Source organism: Muscardinus avellanarius (genome assembly GCF_963383645.1).
Source record: "Muscardinus avellanarius genome assembly, chromosome: 8".
Classification (NCBI taxonomy): domain Eukaryota; kingdom Metazoa; phylum Chordata; class Mammalia; order Rodentia; family Gliridae; genus Muscardinus; species Muscardinus avellanarius.
In genome coordinates, this window is record NC_137794.1 from 88203297 (window position 1) to 88229788 (window position 26492).

The 26492-nt window shown below is 44.6% G+C and overlaps 1 protein-coding gene across 1 annotated transcript; it reads right to left on the reverse strand.

Moving 5' to 3' along the window:
• Positions 1-514: 514 nt before the first annotated feature.
• Positions 515-19949, reverse strand: ALDH8A1 (aldehyde dehydrogenase 8 family member A1; the record flags this gene model as incomplete). The annotated part of the gene is made up of 7 exons (XM_080699764.1): positions 515-967; positions 2772-2933; positions 7919-8175; positions 13206-13355; positions 15801-15956; positions 17414-17561; positions 19812-19949. 7 exons carry the CDS (start codon positions 19947-19949, stop codon positions 515-517), a joined length of 1464 nt encoding a protein of 487 aa, XP_080555890.1.
• Positions 19950-26492: the final 6543 nt, after the last annotated feature.

Sequence of the window (26492 nt, forward strand, 5' to 3'; positions counted from 1 at the left end):
AAAATAGGGCTAGGGGTATATTCAAAGGTGGAACGCCCCAAGGTGTGGCTGCAATGGAGGGAAAGGAGAGAGGAGGAGGAGGAGGAGGAGGAGGAGGAGGAGGAGGAGGAGGAGGAGGAGGAGGAGGAGGAGGAGAAGGAGGAAATTATGGTCAGTTGTTTCTCTTCAGCTTAGTGAATTTTTTAAGCTCTGTATTTTCAGGTTAAAGTATCTGATTGTTGAGGATTTCTAAGAACTTAAGCACGATGATAAAGAAAATATCCGAAGACAGGCCATGGGGGAGAAGGATGCTCTTGGGCTTCCTTGTTGTTGCTCTCTGTTCAGAAAACTTCCCTCTGGATCCACAGCATCTCTTCAGCTGGTAGTAACAGGAACCACTGCGAGTCCGTTGTGGGGGACCACCTTCTGCGGGGTCGGGCAGGGCTGGGGTGTGCACGAGCATCTCTGTTCACTACACTGGGTGGCAGGTTCTGTGCTGTCAAGCAGACCAAAGCAACTTCACTCTGGGCGAAGATCAGTATTTAACAGTGATGGTTTTGATTTCAGTGAAGAAGTCATGAGAGTCCTTCGCTCCTTCTCGCCCTATCCCTGAACTCTTCATCCCCCCGAAAGGCAGGTTAAGCTCCCTGATCATCCAGCAGTTGGTCCAGACCAAACCAGATTGCAGCTTCATGGCCACCCGGTTGATGCGGCCCACATCCCTTGACCACACTACACCTGCCAGCCCGTATTTGACACTGTTGGCCCTTCTAATCACTTCCTCCTCACTATCAAAGGGCACGACACAGGTCACCGGACCAAATATCTCTTCCTTCATACAGCAGGACTCATCTTTAATGCCTATTATCACCGTGGGAAGCATAAAGTAGCCGGCCTGATTCCAGGGGGGCAGGCTCAACTTATCCACCCCCTCGCCACACAGGATCTGGGCTCCTTCAGCACGAGCTTTCTGGATGTAACTTCGGACCTGGACAAGTAAAAATCATTAGCAACTTCTTACCATTTGACTTCATACAAATGTATAGGAAAAATTAATATTTTCTAATCATAGAAAAAGTAGGATAAGGTTATTGTTAAGAAATCTAGCCGGGCGTGGTGGCATACACTTGTAATCCCCGCGCTTGGGAGGCGGAGACAGGAGAATCGCGCAGGTTCAAAGCCAGCCGCACTGGCTTAAGAGACCCTGTTTCCAAATTTTAAAAAAGCATAAAAATAGGTCTGGGAGTGTAGCCCGGAGGTAGAAGGGTTTCCAGGAACCCCAGTACCCCCCCCCCACACACACACACAAAGAAAGAAATCTAAGCTTTCTATCACTGTGCTGCTAAGCCTCAGGGCAGAGGTGTTTCAACCATCATTTGGTCATCTGCCCTCACACACAGGAGAAGGAAGTAATTTATTTAATGTCTAAGTGCCGGGCACTCAGATGAGCACTTCTCATACATTCTCGCTTGATGTTCCGAAAACTATCAGCTATTATTATTCACTATGTGCTGAAGATATAACTGAGCCTCAGAAAATATGTGGTTCATGCCGCTAATAAACAGTAGAGCAAAATTCACACTCAGGTATGTTCTGTAGTTAAAAACACAAAAGCATGTGTTTTCTACTCCCTCACTTTTTTTTCGGGGTGGCTATGTCAGTGTAGAAAATTGGAAGTGAATGGAGTATGCGATTTAGTTAAAGGCCAGAATGCCTTTCAATAGCTGAACTCCCAGGACAAGTAATTTCTTATTTGTATCCTCATTATTGATCATACTCTGAAAGTATATTCCAAGTAATGTAGATATACTATAATAGAAAATAAATTATGTTTCGCGGACAGCCTCAGCTACTTAGTGAGGCCCTCCGCAACTTAGTGAGACCCTGTTTCAAAATAAAGAATTAAAAATAGGATAGGGGGTGTAGCTCAGAGGTCAAATGCCCCTGGGTTCCATCCCCAGACCCGCAAAAAAAAAAAAAAAAAGGAAAAGAAATTATGTAATAAGTTAACCCAATAACTGGGGGGTAATGACAGATGAACTTTCTTGACCAGAGGCTGGCTGTTTTGTTTTTGTGTTTGGTTTCACTTTCTCGGCCATGCTCGCAAGAGAGATGACCAAAATTATGTACTTTGGGCCCAATCCCAGGTAGTTTCAATCAGCCAAGAATGAAAAAAGAATTCAGGAAAAAGGATCCTTACAGTTGTGGAACCCACAATATCATGTTGATTCAATCATCTTCCCAACAAATACTACGCACCTAGAGAGGTGTTCTACTACTTTTCTAGGTTCTGCAGATACTCCAGCCAAGGGAAGATTATCAGTAAGGAAAAGTAATACAAAACATAAGTCAGATGGCACGGAGAGCCATGGAGAAGGTGGAAGGTGGGTTTATAGGAAGGGCAAGAAAGCTCTTATTCAGAAAATGGCATTTGATCTAAGGAGCAGGAGGAGAGACACCAGCAAATATCCGAAAATCACTGCTCTGGGTCCACACCATTCTTATTAGCTGACCGGCAAGTTTTGAGGTCTCCCCACTCTGCTGGTGGTATTTCCAAGCTGACTTCCCAAGTTCATACATTCCATGTGGATGCTGCTTTAACTTGGACTCTATTTGAATATTCATATCTAAAATGTGTAGACTCTGGATCCAGAGACAATTTGCCACAGCTCATCATTTTTCAAAAGGATCTACAATATTTCAAAGCTTGATGCGTGCGGTGCTTACACTGAGCTTCTCAACAAATAACTTAAAACTTTTTTTTATAACTTACATGGCAGAGATTTACTTACTTTCTCCAAATGTGCTTTACTTATCAGAGCTCCCATGTTGGCCGATGGATCAGATGGAATGCCGACTTTCCACTTTCTGGTAGCTTCTACAAACCTCTTTAAAAATTCATTATAGATGCTCTTCTGGACAAAGATCCTGCTGGTACAGAGGCAGATTTCACCCTGCCAAGAATATGAACGGTGACAAGACTGGAGGACATTCCTTCTCCCTCAAGGGTAGATGGCCCTGTGCTTTTGAGGGTCTCTCATGTATGAGGCACTGGTCCAGTTGTGAATGAGACCAAGTCCCTACCATACTGAGCACACAGTAGTGTAGTAAGACAGACAAAAGCACGAGTAAACATACTCAATACATAACCTCAGGTAGCACCAAAGCAAGAAAAGAAAACGACACTGAGGATGAGACTAAATTCATGGAAGGCAATTTGAAATAGGAGGTAGTCGGAGAATGGCCTCTTGGCTGATATGAAGGAGATGGATGAGCCAAGATCTGGAGGAGGGAATTCCCAGCAGTGCACATGGAGGACCTGCTGCAGGAATGGGCTTGGTGCAAGGAAAGGCAAGAAGATGGGCGGGCTGGGGCTGGGAGCAGAAGCAGGGCGGGGGTGTGTGGTGGAGTAAGGATGGGGAAGCAGGGCAATGTCTGTCCTACACTCTCACAGACTCATAAGGAGCCTATGTTTCAGTCTCAGTGTCATAAAAAGAAAATAGAGGGTTTTAAGCAGCAGAGTGATGTGATGAGGTATACATTTAACAATGATTATTCTGGCAGCTGGGTGCAAATAGAATGAGAGTAAATGAAAGTGGGAACAGAATAAAGAGTTAAGAGAACATTTCAGATGCACAGGAAGTGGTGGAGGTGGCTCGGATCAGAGAGGTACTGAGGGAGATGGAGAGATGTAGTAAGGAGCCACTGAGTTTAGGATTCCTACAGAGGATGGGACCCCCAGAGTGTGGGAGACTGACGTAGATACACTTGAGAAGCAATAGGTTTCTAGATATAGCTTAAAGATAGAACCAGTGGAACCTGATGATGGGGGGTATGAGGACAAGAGGCAAAGACAAGGAGGAGCCTAGTGTTACAGTTGTAAGTGGTGTTGTGGGCTCTTTTCCTTTATTCAACCAAAGTTTGTTGAACAGGAAAATTAAAACTAATAGGCAGCTTGGAGCAGCTTTAACAAGTCTTTATTACACAGTCAGTAGGAAACAGAGAAGAAAATAAAAAGCAGCATGCTGGCATGCATGCTGGAGAGCCCCAAAATGGAACTCTGACCCATTTTCGGGACTCCAGCCTTTAAACAGATTTTTGTATTGGTATCTCTTTATCAGTGTCACCAAGGCAATGGGCTAGTAACTTACTCCTTAGCCAGGTGCTGCCTCTTTGTCTCTGGACAGTGCACTTACTAGGTGCAGGGGTCAGTAATCTACCTGGCTTCTGCCTCTGTTTTATTGGGCAGTGTTGGTTGCTCATCAACTATGGGTGCTTTGAAGCAGCGCGTGAAGTTTACCTTTCCTACGCCCAGGCCAGGTCACAGAGGAGAGGAGGTCAACAGAGACACTGATTGCCTCTATATATTTTGGGGGCTAAAGGCTTTGTCTCTAAGGCTTTTTACTATAGGCTAATCATTAGAATGAAGCACAAAAAACAGCCACCACCCCTCTCTTCTGACTGCCTGTGCAGCACCCAGGCTCAACCACATTTTACATTTTGGAAATTAATACAAAAGCAATTTTCTAACACCAGCACACTAGGAGCCCAGCTGAAGAGCTGAGGATCATGCTATCTCCTGTAAACATACATGTGAGGCAGGGAGAGAACCAGGACTGCAGGGGAAGAAGAGGGAGAGGAGTCAAGACTTCTGCTGGGAGCATGTTCAGACACCCACGAGCTATCCAGATAGAGATGCTGAGTGTTCAGTGGAGAGGTCCTGACAGGTAAATGAGTGAGACATGGTCCCAAATACCATCTGATGATACATAGTAGTTCACAAAGCAGATTCTAGACATTTCAAAGAATCGTGTACATATGACAAGTACATAAACACCTAAGTAACTACTTTTATCACATTTATATTGGTTGCATGACAAACCTAGGGAATGGAATGATTCTAATTATGGAAAGATCTTAATTATGGTATTTATGCAAAGGTTCATCGTTTAAATTAAAAAATTAATGTTTTGACATAATACATTCTTTCTCACTCAGAATGACTATCAAACCCATCTGCATGCTGGGCATGTTGGCACATACCTATAATCCAGGTACTTAGGAGGCTGAGACAGGAGGACCACAGGTTCAAGGCAGCCTCCACAATTTAGCAAGACCTTCAGCAACTTAGCAAGACCCTGTTTCAAAATACAATTTTAAAAAGGGCTGGGAGTGTAGCTCAGGGTAGAATGCCCCTGGGTTCAATCCCCAGTACCAAAAACAAAACCAAAACAAAATTCCATATGCATATCTGATTTGGGAAATGGCCAAACGCTTGATGGGTTTGTTTACACAAGTGTGTTATACCCTGAGGAGAAAGAGGGCATGATAAAGAGACGTGAAGGTCTTGCCAGGTTTCCCATTACTCGGTGCCAAGAAAGCACGGGCAGTACTGAGATCCCTGGGAGGACGGCTTTGGAGGACGCAAGTGAAGGACAATCGTGTATTGAGTCTCGTTCAGGTGCCAGGCTCTGCACGTAGGTTTCATCCTCAATAATACTCCGTGGTGTGTTAGCCAAATTCTCACTTTACAGTTGGAAAATGAAATTCAGAATTAATATATGCCCACGGTCACACAGAGATGCTTCTCCCCAAAAGCTAATTATGTTCAATTAAGGAAGAAGCGTGCCCCCCACAAAACTCATCTCTCAACAAAGAAAAGAAATCAACCTGCTGTTATTTTTGTCCCTGAAATACGCTTGTTGCTGTGGTTTGGCCATGTTCCCTTCCCTATCAATTCCTTAAAACATCCCCAAGACGCCGGGCGTGGTGGCGCACGCTTGTAATCCCCACTTGGGAGGCGGAAACAGGAGGATCGCGCAGGTTCGAAGCCAGACGCGCTGGCGTAAGAGACCCTGCTTCCAAATTAAAAAAAAAAATGTATAAAATAGGTCTGCGAGTATAGCCTGGAAGTAGGAGGGTTTCCAGGAACCCCAGTACCACAAAAAAAAAAAAAATCCCCAAGAGGAAGATTTTCTAGGATAATGGAAATCCTAGCAGGACCTTAGCAGCCAAGCCGCCTCCAGCTCCTAACTCCACACTCAGCATGCACTTAGGGCAGAAAGTCCATTTCCCTTCCTCTCATCGCACTTTGCAGTCTACAGAATTTGTCCCTCCGTCATTGTCTTGCAGGCTTCAAAACATTTTGTTTAATTATTTATTTGATATTTTCTTATTTTAATGATTAAGTTTTATCATAAGACTTCATTGTCTATTGATCCAAAATCTATATGTTTCTAGCCACTTTCTCTAAGAATTTAGTAAGGAAGAAAATTACTATTATAATCATCAGGAAAATAATAATTGATAGTAATATTGCTCATTCTATATTCACAAAATCTGGCTGGAAGGCATTGTTATTACTTAAACCATTCTACAGATGAAAAAATTGTATTTCAAAAGATCGCATGGCACTCAGGCAGGGAAGGAACTCTGCAGAATTCCCAGCACCAAAAAGTGATTAGTAAAAACACAAAAAGTTGAAGCCCAGGCCTTCTTCTTTTAAAGACAAGTTTACATAGAAAGTAACTTCTGGAAGATAGGCTTAAACTCCCCCACACACCCAGAGGATGGGACAGGCCTTCAAAGAGGGCTGATACCATGAGATCCCTGACTTCGAGAACCAAGCAACACATTTTGGTCTTGCACAGGCCCACATTTGCAGGAAGAAAGCTTTTTGGTTAAGCAGGATGTAAGGTAATATAGGAAATCTCATGATTACATCAAAGGCTTACCCAGAAGTTGATGGGCAGATCTACATCTAGTTGGGTCAGGAAGACTATTGATTAAGCAAAGATGGGAAATAAAAACTGTTCTATATCCAAAAACTTCAGTGTCTTATTTTCAAGTCACTCCACTATGTCACTCTCTGATATAGTGCTTTAGCATTTCTGTCCCTTCTTTCTGCCTTTGTAATAATAAAAATTGCTTAGGCTTAAAAAAAAAAAAAGATTACATGACGTCCAGTGTTTCTTGAGCTAAGAAAATACAGATCTATGCCATTCTTCTTATTCCTCCTTCCTTCTAAGGAAGTTCTATCTTTTTAGAGTAAGCTTATTCTCTACTAAAGTGAAAATTCTCTTCAGAGCAAACCAGTACACTGCTAGATCCCACGTGGCATTCTAGGCACTGTTGCTGAAATGACCGCACAAGGCAGGCAGGCGGTAGTGCATCTTCAGGCAGCTGCCGTCTAGTTGATCAGGTCTAGTGTTCTCAGCCCTTTGGGATGACACAAACTGGAATAATCTGACAAACACTACAGGGCCCGCAGAAACATTTCTATGTACTTGGAGGAAATGCAGTATGGCCTGAAACCCTCCAAGACTTCAGGCTGAGAAAACTGCCCTGGAATGTTATGAGCAATGGCAACTCCATGTGGGCTGCATCTGGGACACCTCCACAGGGAGAATAAGGTCTAAGGGAATAGGACATGTGGGGGGTGAGAAGAAATAGGGAAACTGTGTGAATAAATCAATGGAGCTGAGCCTGTGGCACACATCTGTAATCCCAGTGCTTGGAGGGCCGAGGCAGGAGGATTGCAAGTTCAAGGCCAGCCTCAACAACTTAGCAAGATCCTGTTTCCAATTAAAAAATAAAAGAGAGAGCAGGGGGCATATTACAGAGTTAGAGTGTCCCTGGGATCAATCTATAGTATCAAAAATATTAATAAAAGAAAAGAAATGGAGAAGCTTCGAGCAGCAAACTCAATCATTCTGCTCATGGCTGATACCAGATAGAAGTTGGGGCATTCAAGAATAGAAGCTTATTGAACAGAAGCTACGACTCTACAAGGCCACTGGTTGACACTGAAATAGCACAGCTTATGATCCTCCTTTCACAGAAATGACCAGACTGACCAACTCATTCCTGGGCTTTGCACTGTGGTGAGTCAGATTCAGGGTGACAAGGCTGTGGGGTAAGGGATGCCCAGAGAACACACCTGGTTGGCAAAGCTGGACCTGACAGTTGTGGGAATACACTCCTCCAGGTTGGCATCCTCAAAGATGATGGCAGGATTCTTGCCCCCCAGCTCCAGGGAGAGCTTCTTGCAGTGGGGAGCACTCAGCTGGGTGATCCTCTCAGCTGTGGGCTGGCTCCCAGTGAAGGAGATCAAGGGCACCTCCGGGTGGGACACCAGGGCCTCACCTACCCTGGGCCCTGTTCCAAACACTATGTTGACCACACCTGGTGGAACACCTGGATGGGAACAGCATAGATGACAGTAATTCTCCGTGCTGAGGACTTCAGGTTATGTGGAGATTCTCCTTGAAAATCCAATCGCTTGAATGCAGGGAGAATGTGGTGGGTTTTATGACACCTGGAGCTTTTATGGTTGCCTCCGGTTTAACAGCCAAGCAAGTACTACAGTCACTTCTGCCTATAGAACCTACTAGTGGGGTTTCTTTAGCTGTGTCTAAGCATACATTTTAGGTTATTCATTCTATAATACTGGCTACATGTTAGGAGCTCAGGATGAACAGATATCCTCAGGCAGGTCAAGCCCAGCAAAGGATCCATGCCTTGTTCAATTTGGTACCCGGGAGTCAAAATATTAACATAGGGGTGTGTAGCTCTTTAAAGATGCAGAGAAGAGGTTATTTTAGCCAGAAAGTAGGGTAAGGCTCCATGGAGAAGGTGAGTTTTGAGTTGGCGGTCCTGTGCCCCATGTTTATGGACAGTACCCTTACACTCTAAAGCCATCTTACAGGTACCAAGACTATTCAGAAATAGGTACCCCAAACTCTTCTATAATGAAATCCTACTGCCCTCAATCTATATGTATACATTTTATGTTTCTGAATGTACTGCACTATAGTTATAGTATAGTGTTATAATCATTTTATTTTATTGTTATCGTTCATCATATGTATAAAGATCTAGTATATACAGGGTCCATGGTTTCAGGCATCCATTGGAGCCCCTGAAAATTTCCATGAAGGTAAGGGGCATGTAGCGTGCCACTTTCAGATCTTACAATCCTATGGGGTACTTGGTATTATTTTCCTCACTTTCCGGGTGAGAAATTTAGGTAAAATAAGATAAGGTTAAATAACAATGAGTAAGAAGCACAACTGATCAAAGCAGGTTAATAAATAATTATTAAGTAAATGAGTGAATGAATTCTTAGTGTCCTGTATAGAAATTAAAAAATGGTTTGTGAGTATGGGAAGCTTTAAGGTCCAAAAAGAAACTCATATGAGCCATCGTGTTGTGTCTAGGAAATTCTTACGGTTTGCCTGGAGGTAACTGAATTCTTTCCATCTGTTTCTTCTGGTGACTGCAATTGGTGCAGCAGGGCTCCAGTGTGATGCTTTGGGAACTGCCTCCCTGCTCCTGGTCACCTTCTCTTGCCCCAGGTTAGGCATTCTCTCCTCATTAGAAACAGATGCTATTGGATGCAAACCAACTCTTCAGAATCTTCTCTTTAATTACAAATGATAATTTCACAGTGATAATCAATAAACTTCCAGAACACCCTCCCATACAGCCACAGCTTAAGGCTGACCACCTTGAGAAAACAATGGAGTCCTTGTCCAAGGGAGCCCCAAAGAAATGGTGGAAAGATTCAATGTCATGGCAGTGCCTGGAAGAGAGAGCTCCATTTCTAAGGCTCCATTCTCTCCTGGGCATGAGCGTTTGCTGAATCTAACTTAGGTCAGTCCTGGGTCCTAGATCACTGCCAGAGGAGAGCCCTGGGTCTGGGTTGGAGCAAAGAAGGGTCTGGAAGCAGGGCAACCCATGGAGAAACAACAAAGACAAGTTTCCCAACACGTCCTGGACAGGCCCTGCCTCTCCATCAGATATTGGGCCCGAGTGTGGCTGGGTGGGTAGAGAAGGCAGGAAGGAAAAACTGTTGATATATTCTGAAGCATTAAGAATTGAATCATTTCTAATGTGTACAGGAGCATTTTTAAGGAGGTTAAGAGAATGCATCGAAGCTTTACATACTTCTCACCACAGGAAAATGAGCTAATTTCAGCAGGCTGAGTGCCTTCCACACGCAGTATTAACATTGGATTACATTTCCTTAAGAGTGTGTCTGCTGGCTATGATTTCTCGGTGCCATATTGCCATTTGATTCAGACATTAATGCAATTTTTATAGGGATATCTGCTCTCCAACCCTTAAGAGATTCTGGTTAGAAAAGAAGGAAAACAGTTTAGTTGGCAAACAGGCATTGAGCAAAATTAATGATAGGTGGCTAATATATATAAGTTAAGAACACACAAACAGATAAGAACAAAACCGCACAAGTGAGAGGGCTGGGCAAGGAGACTAAAAGAAGAATTTTCCATTTAGATAGAGCTGGAAAATGCCCATTAGAGAAAGCCAAAAAATCCATTAAGAGGACTCTCCAGGAATGAGGGCAAACAATTTGTGCCCCCAAGAAGAAAATAAATAAAAATAAATATTCTAGGACTCCCAATTAGGTATGTATTATGTCCTTTTTTGATAATTTTATTTCAAAGAAAGATCATCTGTCAAGTTTTCATGAATGCTCAGGACTTGGGGGTGCTAGCTCCTAAACTTAACACAGAATGTACTAGAAGTGGATTTCACTTTCCCCCTCCCCCTTCAACTCTGAAACATCTCTCTCATGTCGCTGTGAAGTAGGGTTTCATAGATGTGATTAACATTTTTATCCAACCCCCCGTGGAGCAGCCGAAGGCCTGAGAGAGGAGCAATCCAGGCAGCATTCCACATTCCGTGTTTGCCAGGGGAAGAAACTGTGGCCGAGCCAGCCCAGGAGGAGAGAAGAGAAGGGCAGCTGTGGTGTAATACACCTGTCAGCTCACAAGAAATAAGATCATAAGTGTGGGCATGGATGGACATGGAAAACCCTCAGAAAGACCAGGCTCTGGGGAAGGTAGTTAGAAAATCCACTGTAAATGAAGCCGTGTGGTTTCAGGAGAGTGCTCAGAGGAACGCGGCTCCTCCCACTCACACACACATCCTCTGCTACATAGGATCAAAGTGGATCGACATTCCCGGCTCGAGTTTGCATCTGGAATGTCCCGACAAGAGGCCCATGTGTGAAGCTTTGGTCCCCAGGCTATGGCGCTACTGGAGGTGGTAAAACTATTAAGAGGTGGGGTCTAGTGGAAGTGAGGTAGGATAGAAGAAATTTTTTAAAAGTACGGTAGAAACAGAAAGGAGACATAAAGGAAGAACAAGAAAATGTAACTTTTTAATATGAAAGGCTATGGCAAAATTTCCCAAAACCCTCCTCAAACCAGGCCTGCCACTCTCCCACCCAGCCAGGCCTGCTAGTCCCAAATGTCTGAGGTATTCCAAGTCTTTACTAATTACCCTGGAAACTGTTAACCATCCCACCCATTCCTACTAGTGAAGGCTTCCTCAAGACCTGGGAGATGACCAAAACACCCCAAACCATCTGTGACTACCAGGCTAATGTCATCCTCATATACCTCCTCCTACTCGCCCCTCAAGGAAGTCTCCTATAAAAGAGCCATGAACCCCTCTTACTTTGGAGGTGGCCCGTATTCTCCCTTGAATGGGTATTTCTTACTTTCCTAAATAAATCTCTATGTCTCTAACTGGAAAGTCGAGGACACTGGTGGTTCTGAGTTACATTTCCCTCTGCCCCCAAGTGGGAACTCCTCTGGACTCTTCACAGGATTGCTTTGCTTCTACCAACAGGAGGAAATTAGATCACCCACCGGGTAAGTGCCTGCCCCTCCTTCTCTCTCTTTGCTTCCTGCCTGCCAGGGTCATCAGTTTCTTCCACCGTGGGCTTCCCTCCATGATGTGCTGCCTTCCCACAGGCCCCAAAGCAGCAGAGCCAACTGGCCATAGACTGAAACTCCCCAAACTGAGAGCCAAAATAAGCCTTTATTCGTTGTAGGTCAATTTATCTCAGGCATTTGTTACAGTAACAGAAAACTAACACAGCCCTGTTCCTGAATCACTCCAGGAACCTGCAGTCACCAGGCCAGGAAGAAATGTCTTACATCCTTGTCCCAAAACAGAGACACAGCTTTGCAAAGAATGGAATTCCAATATTGTCTTTTTTGTAAGGGAGGACTAGTGCCTTCCAGGACATGGGAGAAGTGGGCACATTCAATTCATAAACTCTCCTAGATAGAGGCTTGGGACATTCATACACATCTCTCCAAAGACCTAGGTTGGAAGGCCTCGTTCCTCTGTAGGATACTAGGGTCATATGGCCCAAGGTTCTTCCCTAAATAAACTCAGTTTTAATCATCTAAAGAACTGGCTAGATTTTACTGGAAGATAACATGTATGTTTTTGCCTTAAGAGTAAAGATATTCAGAAGAGAGGAAAGGGAGAAAGGGATGTGGAAAGGGAGCAAGAGAGAGAGATGGGTTGGTACCCACTACCTATTCTGTGAGTATGGGTAGGCCCAGCAGTACCTTCTCTATGTGCTGAAAGCAGAGAAAACAGCAGAAGCTAACACAGCCAGAGGATGGAGTGTCTCTCCTCACCATCCAGACATCATCCTCACCAGGCTGTGGGGACAGGAGCTAAGGGGCCTACAGTAGGGGGCCTTCTCACAGGTTACCTGCCGGACTTCTTGCCCGTTCCCTTCAAACATTGGTGCAGTTGCCAGGCTGTGTGTGTGTGTGAAGATGTACCTCAGAACAAAGCCATTAATGCACCTCGAATGTGGCCATTAATCTATCAGCAGAAAGAGGACATGGAGCAAATTGTGAACCCTGAGATGCTGGGGAGAGGACACAGCCTTTGGACTTCCGAATAGTGGTCCCAAGTGTAGGGGAAGCCAAAGGATGTATATTCAAGTCTCTTGAAAATGACCAAATCTACTAAGTATGGTATAGCTATACAAACAATAGGAATACCTAGCAATAGTCTTATTTTCATTAAGATTAAATTGTGGCTGGAGCCCAGTATTTATGTTGACTACTGGAAGATATTATCTGGAGCAAGCTGGTGTCTTTGATTTGATCAGGACTCCTTCAGCCTGAAATACTGCTGTGTGCTTATCTGGATTGCAGCTCGCACCCAGTGAGGTGGCACTACCCTGCAAAGGCCCCTTTCCGGTGTTGAAAACAGGGGACAGTGTGAGACTGCGCTGGTGTGGATGAAAGGCATTTCTCAGTAAAGGATCAGGGAGAGAAAATCCAATGATGGTCACTGGACTCAATTTTGCTGCTGAGTGGAAGATCTCTAGGTACAGTGACTTTGCTCCAACGGGGTGTCTCCCCTAAACCCCGTCTAATTACCTGCTTTATTCAGGAGTTTGCATAACATCCAGGCGGTCACTGAAGTTAGCTCACTGGGCTTGGCTATCACTGTGTTCCCGGCAGCAATCGCTGGGGCGATCTTCCAGGTCAGCAAGTAGAAGGGCAAATTCCAAGGGCTGATCAGACCAGCTAAAGGATGAGAACCAGCGCACTGTGGTGATGGCAGACCCCTTGCAGGCCGCTGGCTCGGCGAGGCTTCTAACGCAGAACTCTTCGTGAAAATTAATTTTCTCTTAAGCATCTCAATTACAAGGAGCTGTATCATCTTTTAAAATAGAGTTCTCCTTTTTTTTTTTTTTTCAGTACTAGGGATGGAACTCAGGGGCATTCTACCTCCAAGCTACACTCCTCGTCCTAATTTTATTCTTTATTTTGAAACAGAGTCTCACTGAGTAGCAAGGGGCCTCACTAAGTAGAGGCTGGCTGTGAACCGCAATCCTCCTTGTCTCAGCCTCCCAAATGCTGGGATTACGAGCGTGCGCCACCACACCCAGTTCGATTTCTCCCATTTCTTGATGACTTACGATTACAATTATAAATGTCCAAGCTCCAGGGATAAAAGATTGTCACCAATCTATCACCAAACTATTCTAGAATGGAATGCATTTTGAGACTCATAAACTAGTCTCTTCTTTTTAACAAACAGGTGAGGTGGGGCATGCTTGCAATCCCAGTACTTGAGAGACTGAGACAGAAGGCTTACAGGTTCAAGGCCAGCCTCAGCAACTTGGTAAGACTCTAAGCAACTTGGCGAGATCTTGATTCAAAGTAGAAAATAAAATGGGACTCAGGATGTAGCTTGGAAGTAGAATGTACCAAAACAAACAAACAAAAAGCCTCCCTCCTCATTACTAAGATGTTCACCTTCTATTCTTTTTTTTTTTTTTTGTATTTTATTTTTTGTTTAGGTGGTACTGGGGTTCCTGGAAACCCTTCTACCTCTGGGCTACACTTCCAGACCTAATATACATAATATATATATGTATACTATATATATATGTATATATATGTATATTATATATATGTATATATATGTATATTATATATATGTATATATATATATATATTTTTTTTTTTTTTTTTAAACAGGGTCTCTTAAAGCCAGCGCGGCTGGCTTCGAACCTGCGTGATCCTCCGGTCTCCGCCTCCCAAGTGCGGGGATTACAAGCGTGCACCACCATGCCCGGCATCAGCTTCTATTTCTTTTAACAAATTTCTCCACCTGTTGTGTGTTGAAACATAAACTTCAAGCTTTGTAGAATTGATTGTAAAATAGAAGCAAAACAGTTCTGAGCATCCCTGTGGGTAAGGCCAATGAGCTTGATGTATAAACTGTGAAACCCATGTTGGCTGTTTAGATATTCTCAAAAATCTCTCTAGATTCTTGCTGGTATCCTGATCAGATATATTTTCTGGATAAGTAACATACCCGACATCTAGAGTGTGCTTTCATGTAAGCGTGCATTCTGAATCTGTCCAGGTTTCCAAACACAACCCACAATAAATACAAAACCTACCTTATGAATAAGGAAATGGAGTCACCTTACTTTGAAATCTTCCCTCAAATCTATGCTATGAAAGTTAATGTGTATTTTACTTATACTATTAAATTTTTCATTAGAAAAAAAATCTGTATTTTTAGGGGCTAACAGAATTTTTTCAGCAAAATACATTGGCATACTTATTAGATTGTTATGAATTCCAATGATTCCTTGAAAGTATGATTTTCAACAAGTTAAAAAAAATCAGAGGTAAAATGTTTGATTTTTTTTCTTTTAGATTCATAATATGTAACTAGTAATGTTAGTGGGAGTTTTTTCTTGGAGGAACAGTGACATCTAGTGGATACCTTTAGTCATTGCATACATTTACATGTGCCTTCAAAGAGTAAGAGAGAGGTAGGTAATTCTCAGCCAAGGGTGTGTGTGTGGGGGGGGGGTGTCTGGGTGCGTGTGTGTCCTAATTTATTTTCATTTTGAAATAGGAACTCCCTACGTTTCTGAATCATGCCTTGAACCTGTGACCCTCCTGTCTCAGTCTTCCAAATGCTGGGATTGGAGGTGTATGCCACTGTACCTTCAACAAAAGCTTATGCACCACATACCTGGCACTATTCTCAGTGATATAAAGTTAATTTTTGCTTATTTAATATGTGTTGCTAAAACGTATGTAATGATAAAGTTAAAGTGTTATCCCAGGTTTTTAGAGAAGATGCTAATGCATGATAAAGTTACTTATCCACACAATTTTGAGGTCTAAACTCCTGCACAAAGGTTCATTTCTTTTTAAGTTACAGGTAGCAAAAAAAAAAAAAAAAAAAAAAATCCTGGCATGAGAATTTACTCTTAGCATCATTTCTTTTCCTGTGGTTTTCCAAGATAATATTCTAAGAATAAATAGGGAACTGGACACAAAGAAAATAAATTGAAAATAGACTTTGGAGGCTGAAAATTTTTCAGTGCAAGTAGAAAAACATGACTCCTTTTCTTTAGTCTGCTCCTTGGGATCAACTCTGGAATTTTCTGAGCATCTCTATGCATCGTCCGGATGCAGGGTTCCCTGCACAGCACCTACCGATCCCCACAGGGGTCCGCACAGTGTAGTGCAGACAGTGCAGGTGGTCCATCTGTGTGCACTCGGTCGTGTGGTGCAGGATGGTGGAGGCAAAGAAGCGGAAGTTCTGCACAGCCCGGGGGATGTCCAGGGTTCTCGCCAGTGTTAGAGTTTTCCCTGTGGGGAGTAAACAACATACAGCGCTGCCGGTGGGTTTCCCGTGGAGTCAGTGGAGACCCTCTATGGGTCAGCTGTCACTATGCCATGTCCCAACTCACACTGGACTGGCCTCAGTTCCTTTAAGCCTCGGGGTAGGCCCTCCTTGACCACAGTGTTGGCCATGGTTGGATAAGATTGTGTCATAGTGAGGGAGGGGGGAGGACTGAAGTGGAGTCAGATCATCTTTGCTTTGCGGTCTGAGCCCTTCATCGCTCTCAACATGAATTTGATTCCTGCTAGCACGTTACCTCCACGAGCTGTTGCCATTCAAAACCGCCAGGTTTTATCAGTGCCACACAGGGGTTGAAACAATGGGCATTTAAACAGCTGTGCTTGCACATCACATATACACATGTAAGGTATATTAAACATCCTCCCAACACACGGGAGAGCCATCAGTAGGGCTGGCAAGACCCCGGCACGAGATGCTGCAGGCACTTGTCACCTGTGGCATGCCAGTGCCCATCCCGGCTCCTACTGGACCAGAGCAGAGAACTTGAGCTGGCCTGGATTTCACCCCAGCATCCTTCAGTGAGGCAGGGAGAGTGCCGCCATTTCTGCAGCAAAACCAACATTTCCTTCCCAAGGGCCAGCTCTCAGGCTCCTTCTTAACTTCAGGATGGTTTACAGCATGCATACAGTTTCTAAAGCACTTGGCTTTTCCTGACACATATTCTTGCAGAGATTTACAAACATTTGCTGGGAGTGAAAAGCTTGTGAGATTGGGTTGGGGGTAGAATAGCAACTGATATTTCAACAAACTTTATTTTTATTGGTGCAAGATAATTATATACAATAGTGGGATTTGTTGTTGCCTATTTGTACATGCACATGATATACTTTGGCCAATTTCATTCCCCAGTACCTCCCTTTTCCCCTTCTCCCTCCCTCCCCTTCCCCACTTCCTCAACTCTATTGGTCTCTCTTTCAATAACTGCTTGAATATCTTGACCGTGTGACCGCTTTTCAAATTATCTTTGCTTTGAAATCCTCGACTCAGAATGGCCCTAATTCCTCATCTCTCCCCATTTTGCTGAGGACATTGGTAGCTCCTTCCCCTAAATGATCAGTGCATCTCCCTGCCCCTTGGCTTTGGCTGCAGCCATGTGACTTTGCTTTGAACAGGGCGGCATATGACAGCTCTGGGCTTTCTGCAGCATTGGGTGCTTCGGTCTCTGCTTCTGCCCTTGCCTTGAGAAACACCTGCGCGGAGCAGCCTGGTTCCCAGGAGAATGATACCAATGATGACGAGTGTGCCGAATCCCATCTACTACAGTATGAGGCAGGAGACCACCAGGCAAATGAAATGAGGGTCTTAATGGCCAAATCGACTTCATTGGTCACCATTTTCATAATCACCTAGTAAGAGACCCCTGCACTCAGGCCCGGTTCTGCCAGGAAGAGACTGATCTCACCTTGGTCTTTAGATTCTGCCTGGGCCAACTCCTCCAGAGACTGTTCCAGCAAGTCGGCCAGACGGTTCAGGATCTGGGAGCGCTCCTGGGGGCTCCGGGATGACCATCCAGGAAAGGCCTCCCTGGCAGCCTGCACTGCAGCTTCAATCTGAGGCACAAATGCAAGAGGGTCGCCTTAAGCGGTGGCTCCTGAGGCCTGGGAGGCATTCAGAATCCACAGGTCTCTAACAGCTGATTGTGTTTCTACCTAATTTTAGTTATTCAACATGTCCCAGGGTGGAGCTACCCACAAAGCAGATGGCACATTTTGCTTTGTTTTTGGTGCTGGGGATTGAACCCAGAGGCATTCTACCTCCAAGCAACACCCCAGCCCTATTTTATTTTTTCTTTTGAATCAGGATCTTGCAGGTTGCCGAGAGTCTTGCTAAGTTGCTAAGGCTGTCCTCCAACCTGAGATCCTCCTGCCTCAGTCTCCCAAGTACTGGCATTACAGGTGTGTACCACCATGCCTGGCTGCAGGTGTTCATGTGACCGGCAAACTGGGACGCTACAAAAAGAAAGCACAACTGTCCATCTCAAACCGAGCTTCTAGAATATGGCACTCGGATAATTAGAAAGATGCTATTTGAGTCTCAGCAGATGTGCACTTTCAAAAGAATTGAATATCCTTTCTTTTTAAAAATAGTGTGTGGCGCACGCTTGTATTCCCCACGCTTGGGAGGCAGAGATAGGAGGATCGTGCAGGTTCGAAGCCAGCCGCGCGCTGGCTTAGGAGACCCTGTTTCCAAAATGAAAATGTAAAAATAGGTCTGGGAGTGTAGCCCGGAGGTAGAAGGGTTTCCAGGAACCCCAGTACCACCAAAAAAAAAAAATAGTGTGTGGAAGAGTAAACTTATTCTAGATGTATGGTTTTCTAAAGCTTCTAATCCAGCTCTAGCATCTTAGAGGTTAATGCTTTATATGAACTGCATCCATTAACCTAAGCAACAGAGATGAAAGTGTTAGCACACCATCCGCTGAACATTAATGATAAGAGAGTTTAATTTCCAGGTTGTTCCTGCTCCTTCCTTGGGACAATCCTGATTAACCAGTGCTGAATGCAAAGCAGGGAGCTAAAGCTGAATGAATGAATGAATGGCAGCCACCGTGAGCAGCACTGGCAGCATACTCTGTGAGTGACTATTGGGAAATCTGGTATATAGTTTGGATGATCACCTTTTTTTCCACATTAGACAAAAATGCTATTTATGAGATTGGATCAGATCATGTACTTGTAAGTTGAACTGAGAGAAAATAAAACAATATATATTAGGATAATAGCAAGTACTATTTTTTTTTTTTTTGCAGTATTAGGGATGGAACCCAGGGGCATACTACCTCCGAACTACACCCCAGCCCTATTTTTATTTTTTTTATTTTGAAACAGGATCTCACTGCATTGCAAGGGCCTCACTGAGTAGCTGAGGCTGTTTGCAAACCGTGTTCCTCCTTCCCCAGCCTCCGGAATGCTGGGATTACAAGCGCGCGCCACCCTGCCTGGCACTATATTTTGTTTCACTCATATTTATTCATATGCAGAAAACATTCCACCTGAATTTGGCATATTTATCAGTTTTAACTCTTAGCTGTGAGACCAGGAAGAGCAGAAAAGACCAGGCTGGGTTTCTTACATCTACCTTGGGTCATTTGAAACAAACAAAAATTGCAGGTTGTAGATTAACCAGTGCATTAGCCAAGACTTGCAAATGTGAATTCATAAGTCTAAAGGTCATTTTAAAGCAAGACAAAGAGAAAAATAGCTAGGTTCTTTGAAAAAAAAAACTTTGCATTATATATATATATATATATATATATATATGATACAATTTTATTTTAAATAATCTAGTTCTTTGTGCTTTAAGAAGAATACATTATAACCCATTAGGTATTAGATGACTCTACATGCCTCAGCCATATGTATCATCCCTGATATATTCACATTCTCAGTACAATAACTGATGACTAATATTTTACAACCCCCCCAAGTAAAATTAATTTTTCATCATAAAAAGAAAAGAATAGCGCATATGACATTAAGCACTTTGAATTTAAAATGTAAAATCTTTAAAAGTAAATGAAAAGCATTCGGGAGGCTGAGACCTGAGGATCATGGCTCGCAGACAGCTTCAGCTGCTTAGTGAGGCCCTTTGCAACTCAGTGAGACCCAGCTTCAAAATAAAGAATAAAAATAGGTCTGGGAGTGTAGCCTGGAGGTAGAAAGCATCTGGGTAGAAAGCCTCTGGGTTCCACCCCCAGTACCACCAAAAAAAAAAAAAAAAAAAAAAAAAACCAAGCTATCCATACTTTGCCAACATAGTACATCCGCTTCGCGCAGTGTTCTCTAAGTGAATATACGCACCTCTTGTCGTCCACTGTCCGGCACTTTGCAATACACTTCCCCTGTGGATGGGTCATAAGAATCTATGTAAGAGTCACAGGGTAAGAATTTTCCGTCTATGAAGTTTTCCAGCATCAAAAGCTCTGTTTTTGCAGCCATAGTAAGGACAGCTGTTGCCTTTCCCCTTTACAAGTGTCCACTCAGGTTGTTCCCACAACTTCGCCCAGGCTCAGCAACTCCTGAGTTAATCTCCTCTTTTCCCGCCCTCATAACCTCATTTACCAACCAGTGAAAGGGGGAGGAGACCTGACACCCTCAGAATGATGCAACATCTCACATGGATAATATCATGTGTGTCCCTTAAAATCATCAGCAGGCAACCAGGCGTGGTGGCACACGCTTATAATCCCAGTATTTGGGAGGCTGAGACAGGAGGATTGAAGGTTTGAGTCCGCTTAGTGAAACCCTGTCTCAAAAAAAAAAAAAATGTAAAAGGGCAAAGGGTCTAGCTTTGCGGTAGAACACCCCTGGGTTCAATCCCAGTACCACAGGCACACATACACAAAGAGTGAATACCATTACTTCCTCCCTCACTTTTATAGAAGAAACCAAGCCTGGAAGAGGTCAGACGTTGTGGACAAGGTCACAGTCAGCAAGGGATGAGCCTTGGGATTTCTTCAAATTATCTGCTTTTTCTTCAATGCCTCAATGCCCCCACCTGGCAGAGATGACTGAAGACAGACACCTGCTGTAAGGCCCTTCCGCTGCCTCCCCTTGGAAAAGCTGCCTTTCCAGCCTGAACCAGGGCTGGAGCAGCAGCTCACATCTCTCGAGATGTGCACGGAAATGAAGAGACAAGCCAGAAATGTGTGGTGTGTACAGTAAGCCAGGGATTCATGTCCAATCTGCAAATTAAGAGAAATGAACAACCCAACAGAGAGGATAAACACAGGATAGTTAAAAAGCATCTCATAGCAAAGGGAACGAAATTGGTTAATTAGTGTATCCATGGGTTCTCAGCTAGAGCTGGATTAAGAGCTTTAAAGACCCATACATCCAGATAGAACAACTTTACTCTTCCACACAATATTTTTTAAAGAGGATATTTAGTTCTTTTGAAAGTGCACATCTGCTGAGACTCAAATAGCATCTTTCTAATTATCCGAGTGCCATATTCTAGAAGCTCGGTTTGAGATGGACAGTTGTGCTTTCTTTTTGTAGCGTCCCAGTTTGCCGGTCACATGAACACCTGCAGCCAGGCATGGTGGTACACACCTGTAATGCCAGTACTTGGGAGACTGAGGCAGGAGGATCTCAGGTTGGAGGACAGCCTTAGCAACTTAGCAAGACTCTCGGCAACCTCGCAAGATCCTGATTCAAAAGAAAAAATAAAATAGGGCTGGGGTGTTGCTTGGAGGTAGAATGCCTCTGGGTTCAATCCCCAGCACCAAAAACAAAGCAAAATGTGCCATCTGCTTTGTGGGTAGCTCCACCCTGGGACATGTTGAATAACTAAAATTAGGTAGAAACACAATCAGCTGTTAGGGACCTGTGGATTCTGAATGCCTCCCAGGCCTCAGGAGCCACCGCTTAAGGCGACCCTCTTGCATTTGTGCCTCAGATTGAAGCTGCAGTGCAGGCTGCCAGGGAGGCCTTTCCTGGATGGTCATCCCGGAGCCCCCAGGAGCGTTCCCAGATCCTGAACCGTCTGGCCGACTTGCTGGAACAGTCTCTGGAGGAGTTGGCCCAGGCACAAAGTACAAAGAGGTGGTGCTCTGCGGGCCTATCGAACCAGAGAGAGGATTTGAAGATAAAAGTCCACTCTGTTTGGGAATATGGAGAAGCACCGTTTCCCTTTTCCAATAACTAAGGTTCACAGAACGCCTCTGCAGGCAGTTTGCCAGTGTCAACATGTAAAAGTGCCAACTTTGGGTCTAGCAAATTCCCTTCAAGAAATCTCTCTTAGAGAATTACCAGCTCATAGACAAGTAAGTTGCAAGACATCACTTCTTATGATAATTAGAAAACTGAAGCTGGGTGCAGTGGTGCATGCCTGCGATCCTAGTACTCAGGAGGCTGAGACAAGAGGATGGCAGGTTGGGGGACAGCCTCAGCAAGATTGCGAGAACCTGTTTCAAAATGAAAAATGAAAAGGGCTGTGAGTGCAGCTCAAAGGTAGAATTCTGGGTTCAATCACTAGCATCAAAAAAAAAAAAAGAAGAAAGAAAACTAATTATCAATTGGTGGATATTATAATTTATTGTTGTATCCATAATAAGGAATATTATTTAGCTATCAGAAGGATGCATTATTGTTGGGCACAGTAAGTGTGCCCCTGTAATGTCAGCAACTTAGGAGGCTGAGGCCAGAAAACCACTTGAGGCCAACCTGGGTAACAGAGCAAGGCCCCATTTCAATAATAATAATAATAATAATAATAATAATAATAATAATTTTAAATTTAAAAATGTATTAGTAGGTGAGAAAAATAAAACTAGTGAACAGTATGAATGTCACAATCTTGGATGCCTACATAGTTGAGGGCCTTGAGAGGGAGCCGTTGAAGTTTTCTTCCTCTTTTTACTCTACATACTTCTGAATTGCTTGAACGTTTATGATGAACCTTTGTTAACATGCCACTCTCATAGCTGCAGCTTAGTTCAATGGTAGATATCAATGTCCTAAGGTTCGTTGATCAGAGGGGAGATGGGCTACTGTACCCTGCCGGCTTCCATCTGCAGGGGCTTCTCTAGATATCCTATAAAATCCTTGCTAATCACTGATGTGAGGCAACAGAAAACCCATGCCCTATGTGACTAAGCCGCAGGCCTTTCTGGGTCTCTAAAAACTATCTATGACATTCCCTGGACCAAAAGACAACCTTCCTGAGTATTCCTTGTTTGTAGCTAAGAAGCGTTGGAAATGTAACTCATTTTATTGAACATAATCACATCCTTATAGGGGTCCCCCTCGTCCAATCAAAACAAGAAAAGAATATAAAGATGAATTGAATTTTTTTTTTCAGCTTACAGTTTTTAACTTTTCCTTTGCTAGATCAGTGTGTGTGTGTGTGTGTGTGTGTGTGTGTGTGTGTGTGTGTTACTGGGGATGAAACCCAGGGGCTTTCTACCTCTGAGCTACACCCTCAGCCCTACTTTTTATTCTTTATTTTGAAACAGGGTCTCACTGAGTTGCAAAGTACCTCACTAAATAGCTGAGGCTGTCTGTGAACCTCCGATCATCTGGTCTCAGCCTCCCAAATACTGAGATTACAAGCATGCACCACCATGCCTGGCGCCATGTCACTTTTTAAAAATTAATTTTAATACTTTTATTGGGGAGTGTTGTAATTGCACATCATAGTGAGATTCAAAATGGTGCATAAATACATGCACACAGCATTTATTTTCCTCTGGATCCCACCCCGCTTCCCCTTTCTCCCTCCCCTTCCATGTTACTGAGCTTGGTAGTGATACCTTCACGTGTGGACATAACCTTATTTGAACACCCCCCCCCTTCCTAAAGCCTTGTTCCCTCCTTTTTCAATATTCTACTGATTTTTCATCTTTTTGACTGAAATCCCTTTTGTTTCCTGTTTTTATCTGGGTTATTTCTTTACCTCATATTAAAGCTATCTTTATCATATTGCTGTGCTTTGGGGGGAACTCTCTTCTGACTCTCTTTTAGACATTGGTTACATATAAGTAAATATATACATAAAAAATAATTATACACATCCATAAATAAATGCATATGGTAATCCACATGTACAATCAGTGTCCATTCAGAACACAGGAACCTCGGGAAGCTTTTTAAGTTGAAGGACATGTTTACATAGGTATCAGAGGGCTGAAAGGGCTGATGTCAACCAGGTAGGAGCAGCTGTGAAGGCAGCTGACATCCTGAGACAGGGCCAACGGGAAGAAGTGGCTGGAACCCAGAAGCGTGAAGGCCGGTGCTGCCCGAGGCCTGCGTGTGGCTGTGGCTGGAGCAGGGGAGTCAGCTGTGGCTGGAGGGACACCCACAGGGCCGCTTCCCCTTCTTCCTCCTTCAGGATCATTCTAGGGTCTTCCATGGCAGAAGGCCAGCAGTGAGGGACGTGAGAAATACGGTTCCCGGATCCCAGCCCTGGAGCCCAGTCAAGGACCAAGGGGCGGGCTTGAACGGAGACAGTGACTATGCGGCGGCCCCCGGGACACCGCGGCCTGCCTCTGGGCTCTTCCCCTCTAACCTCGCACACTTCGTGAGCAAATTAGTAAATCTCTCTCCCTTTCCTCACCCAGGCTATTGGGAAGGGATCTGATTTTATGACTGCAGCAATGCAGAGTAATATTGACTGATTAATCGCAGTGTCTATAGTTTTGTGTACTTCCTAGTGATCCAACAGATCCTACGTAGGGGATTACTGAAGGGACAGCCTGTTGCAGATAGGAACTGTCCCAGGCCAGCATGGGGGATGAGTTTCCTGCCATGTCACAGCAGAAGAGGATGAGGAAAGCTGGCACAGTGCTTCTGAAGAGCTGTTGGTGCTTACCAGAACTTCCCGCCCAGGAGGAGCCCCAGCTGCTGGGCCACGCAGGCTCTAGTGATGGTGGCATCTTTGTGACATTTACTGCTCTTTTATTTATAGTGCAGCCTTCCCCGCAAAGTGCCCCTCTGTCCCGTCCAGCCTTTTCTACCCACAGTGCAACCGTTTCATCCTACCTGCAGGTAAAACACAGGCCTTGCTCTGAGCCCTGGCTCAGCGGCTGTGGGAGGGAGACGTAGACCTGGTGGACACAGCACTGAGCCCACTGAGAGCCTGGCCACGTCCTGGGACCCGAGTCCTCACGCCCGAGAGTGGCTGGCTTAGAGCCCTCAAGGCCTTCTCTCTAATTGCTACCAATAAGACATACAGTCCTGTATCTGGGACCAGGCTTTGAGGCCGACTTCCAGGAAGTTGTCTCTGGCTCACCATCCTGATTCCCTGGCCCGCCACTGTGCTCTGGTACGCATCCTGCCCTGTGCTCATTCATTTTTGTCATGCCTCTGGAACACCATTCTTACCCCTGGATGGACTACACACCCATAGCGGCAACTGGACTGCCACACCACAGGCCAGTGAGCAGATTCCAGGCCAGGTCCTGCACAGTGAGGGAAGGGGCCTCAAGACCCTGAGCTCAACTGAAAAAATAATATAAAATAAAATAACAAGTGAGGGGTATTAAACACACTCAGATTCTAAGAGAAAAGTCATTCTAAAGTATTCCAGAAGGGGGTAGGGCACTTTCAACTCAAGAGACAAAAGTTACTTTCTTTGAAAGAGGTGATGCTGATTCAAGGAGCTCCAAAGCGTCTGGGAGCTTAGAACCACACAGGCGGGCTGTAGTTCCAGGAAGCACAGCGTGTCTGTTAACTGAGCATTTCCTGTGTGCCAGGAATGAGCAGAAAGACACCGGTAATCGATGATGAGAAAACTCACCTCCTGTTAGGGGAGGAGACAGAATGGTAGGTAAAGTCCATAATACAGTAGCGTGAGGCTCCCCTGGAGGTGAATCTAGATTCTGAGAAGACCAGGCAGGGCCTGGACGGCTCCAAGTGAGTGGAATGACATGGTCCCAGGGTGAGACTTCAGACATGGGTGGAGGAGGGTGGATAAGGGAGAGGAAGTTAAAAGACAATAGAAAGAAGGTGATCCCAGGTGAAGAAATTACCTGCTCTGGGAACCCCCCCCCCCTTTCTTCCATCTCTCCAAAAACTTTGACCCCTGGACTATCTCCTCTCTGGCCTCTAATCCCCTCCTCTCCCCTGGCCCTTCCAACTTTAAGTGAGCTCAGTCTTCTTCCATGTAGGAAGTAAAGGTAAATAACATTGTAAAAGAACCTTCCCGTGGCCTTGTGTGCCCCCTTGGCCTTTAGACTTTCTCTTCCCCAGAAATCACTTTATGGATGAATGAGCATGGATGGGCCGTTGTTACTGGAAGAGCCGCCTAACTTCCATGTGGCAGGATGTTCTCTTCCGCTTTACCCACTGCTGTCTCCTCAGCCTCACTCCTGGGTGGAAAGAGTATTGTGGCACAATCACACAGTGGGATTATGCCATGAAAGGTGATCAGTAGGAAATGCTACAGGGTTCTTTCATTGAATGTACTCTGCTTTGGAGAATTTGGGATGTGCCCTTGCCCTCCAACATCAGAACAAGAATGGGACCACTGCCCTTGGCCTTAGAGACTCTACCTAAGGAACAGTGACAAGGTGCTCACAGGCCCTCCGAGAGATAGAGGCAGGGCCCGCAAACCCAGGAGAGCGGAGGAAAAGGGAGAAGAAGTTTCAAGAAGCACATCAACGGGATTCTGTTTCAAGTGTGAATAGGTAATATTCTACGCTTATATCAAACTCAGCCATTTGGCAAATGCTAGAGGCCTCTGTCAGACACCACAGATGTTCTCTAGTGCCCCTTCTCCTCCGGAGCCTTCCTCGTCCCTGTGCAGTGGAGTCATGTCGATAGTTCTGGCTGGGGCAGTAGCTAGAAGCAAATCCTGCTGAGGGTCCTCTACGGTCTTCCCCACAGCCATGTGGACTAAAGAGGCTGCGTGTTCCAGATGGTGGGTACAGGATATGAAACCTCTGCTGGCCAGGGCAGCTGAATCGCTGTGAGAAGTACATTTTTACTACATGGTGATCCATAGCATGAAATAACCACTTGCTTTGCTGTGTCACTGAA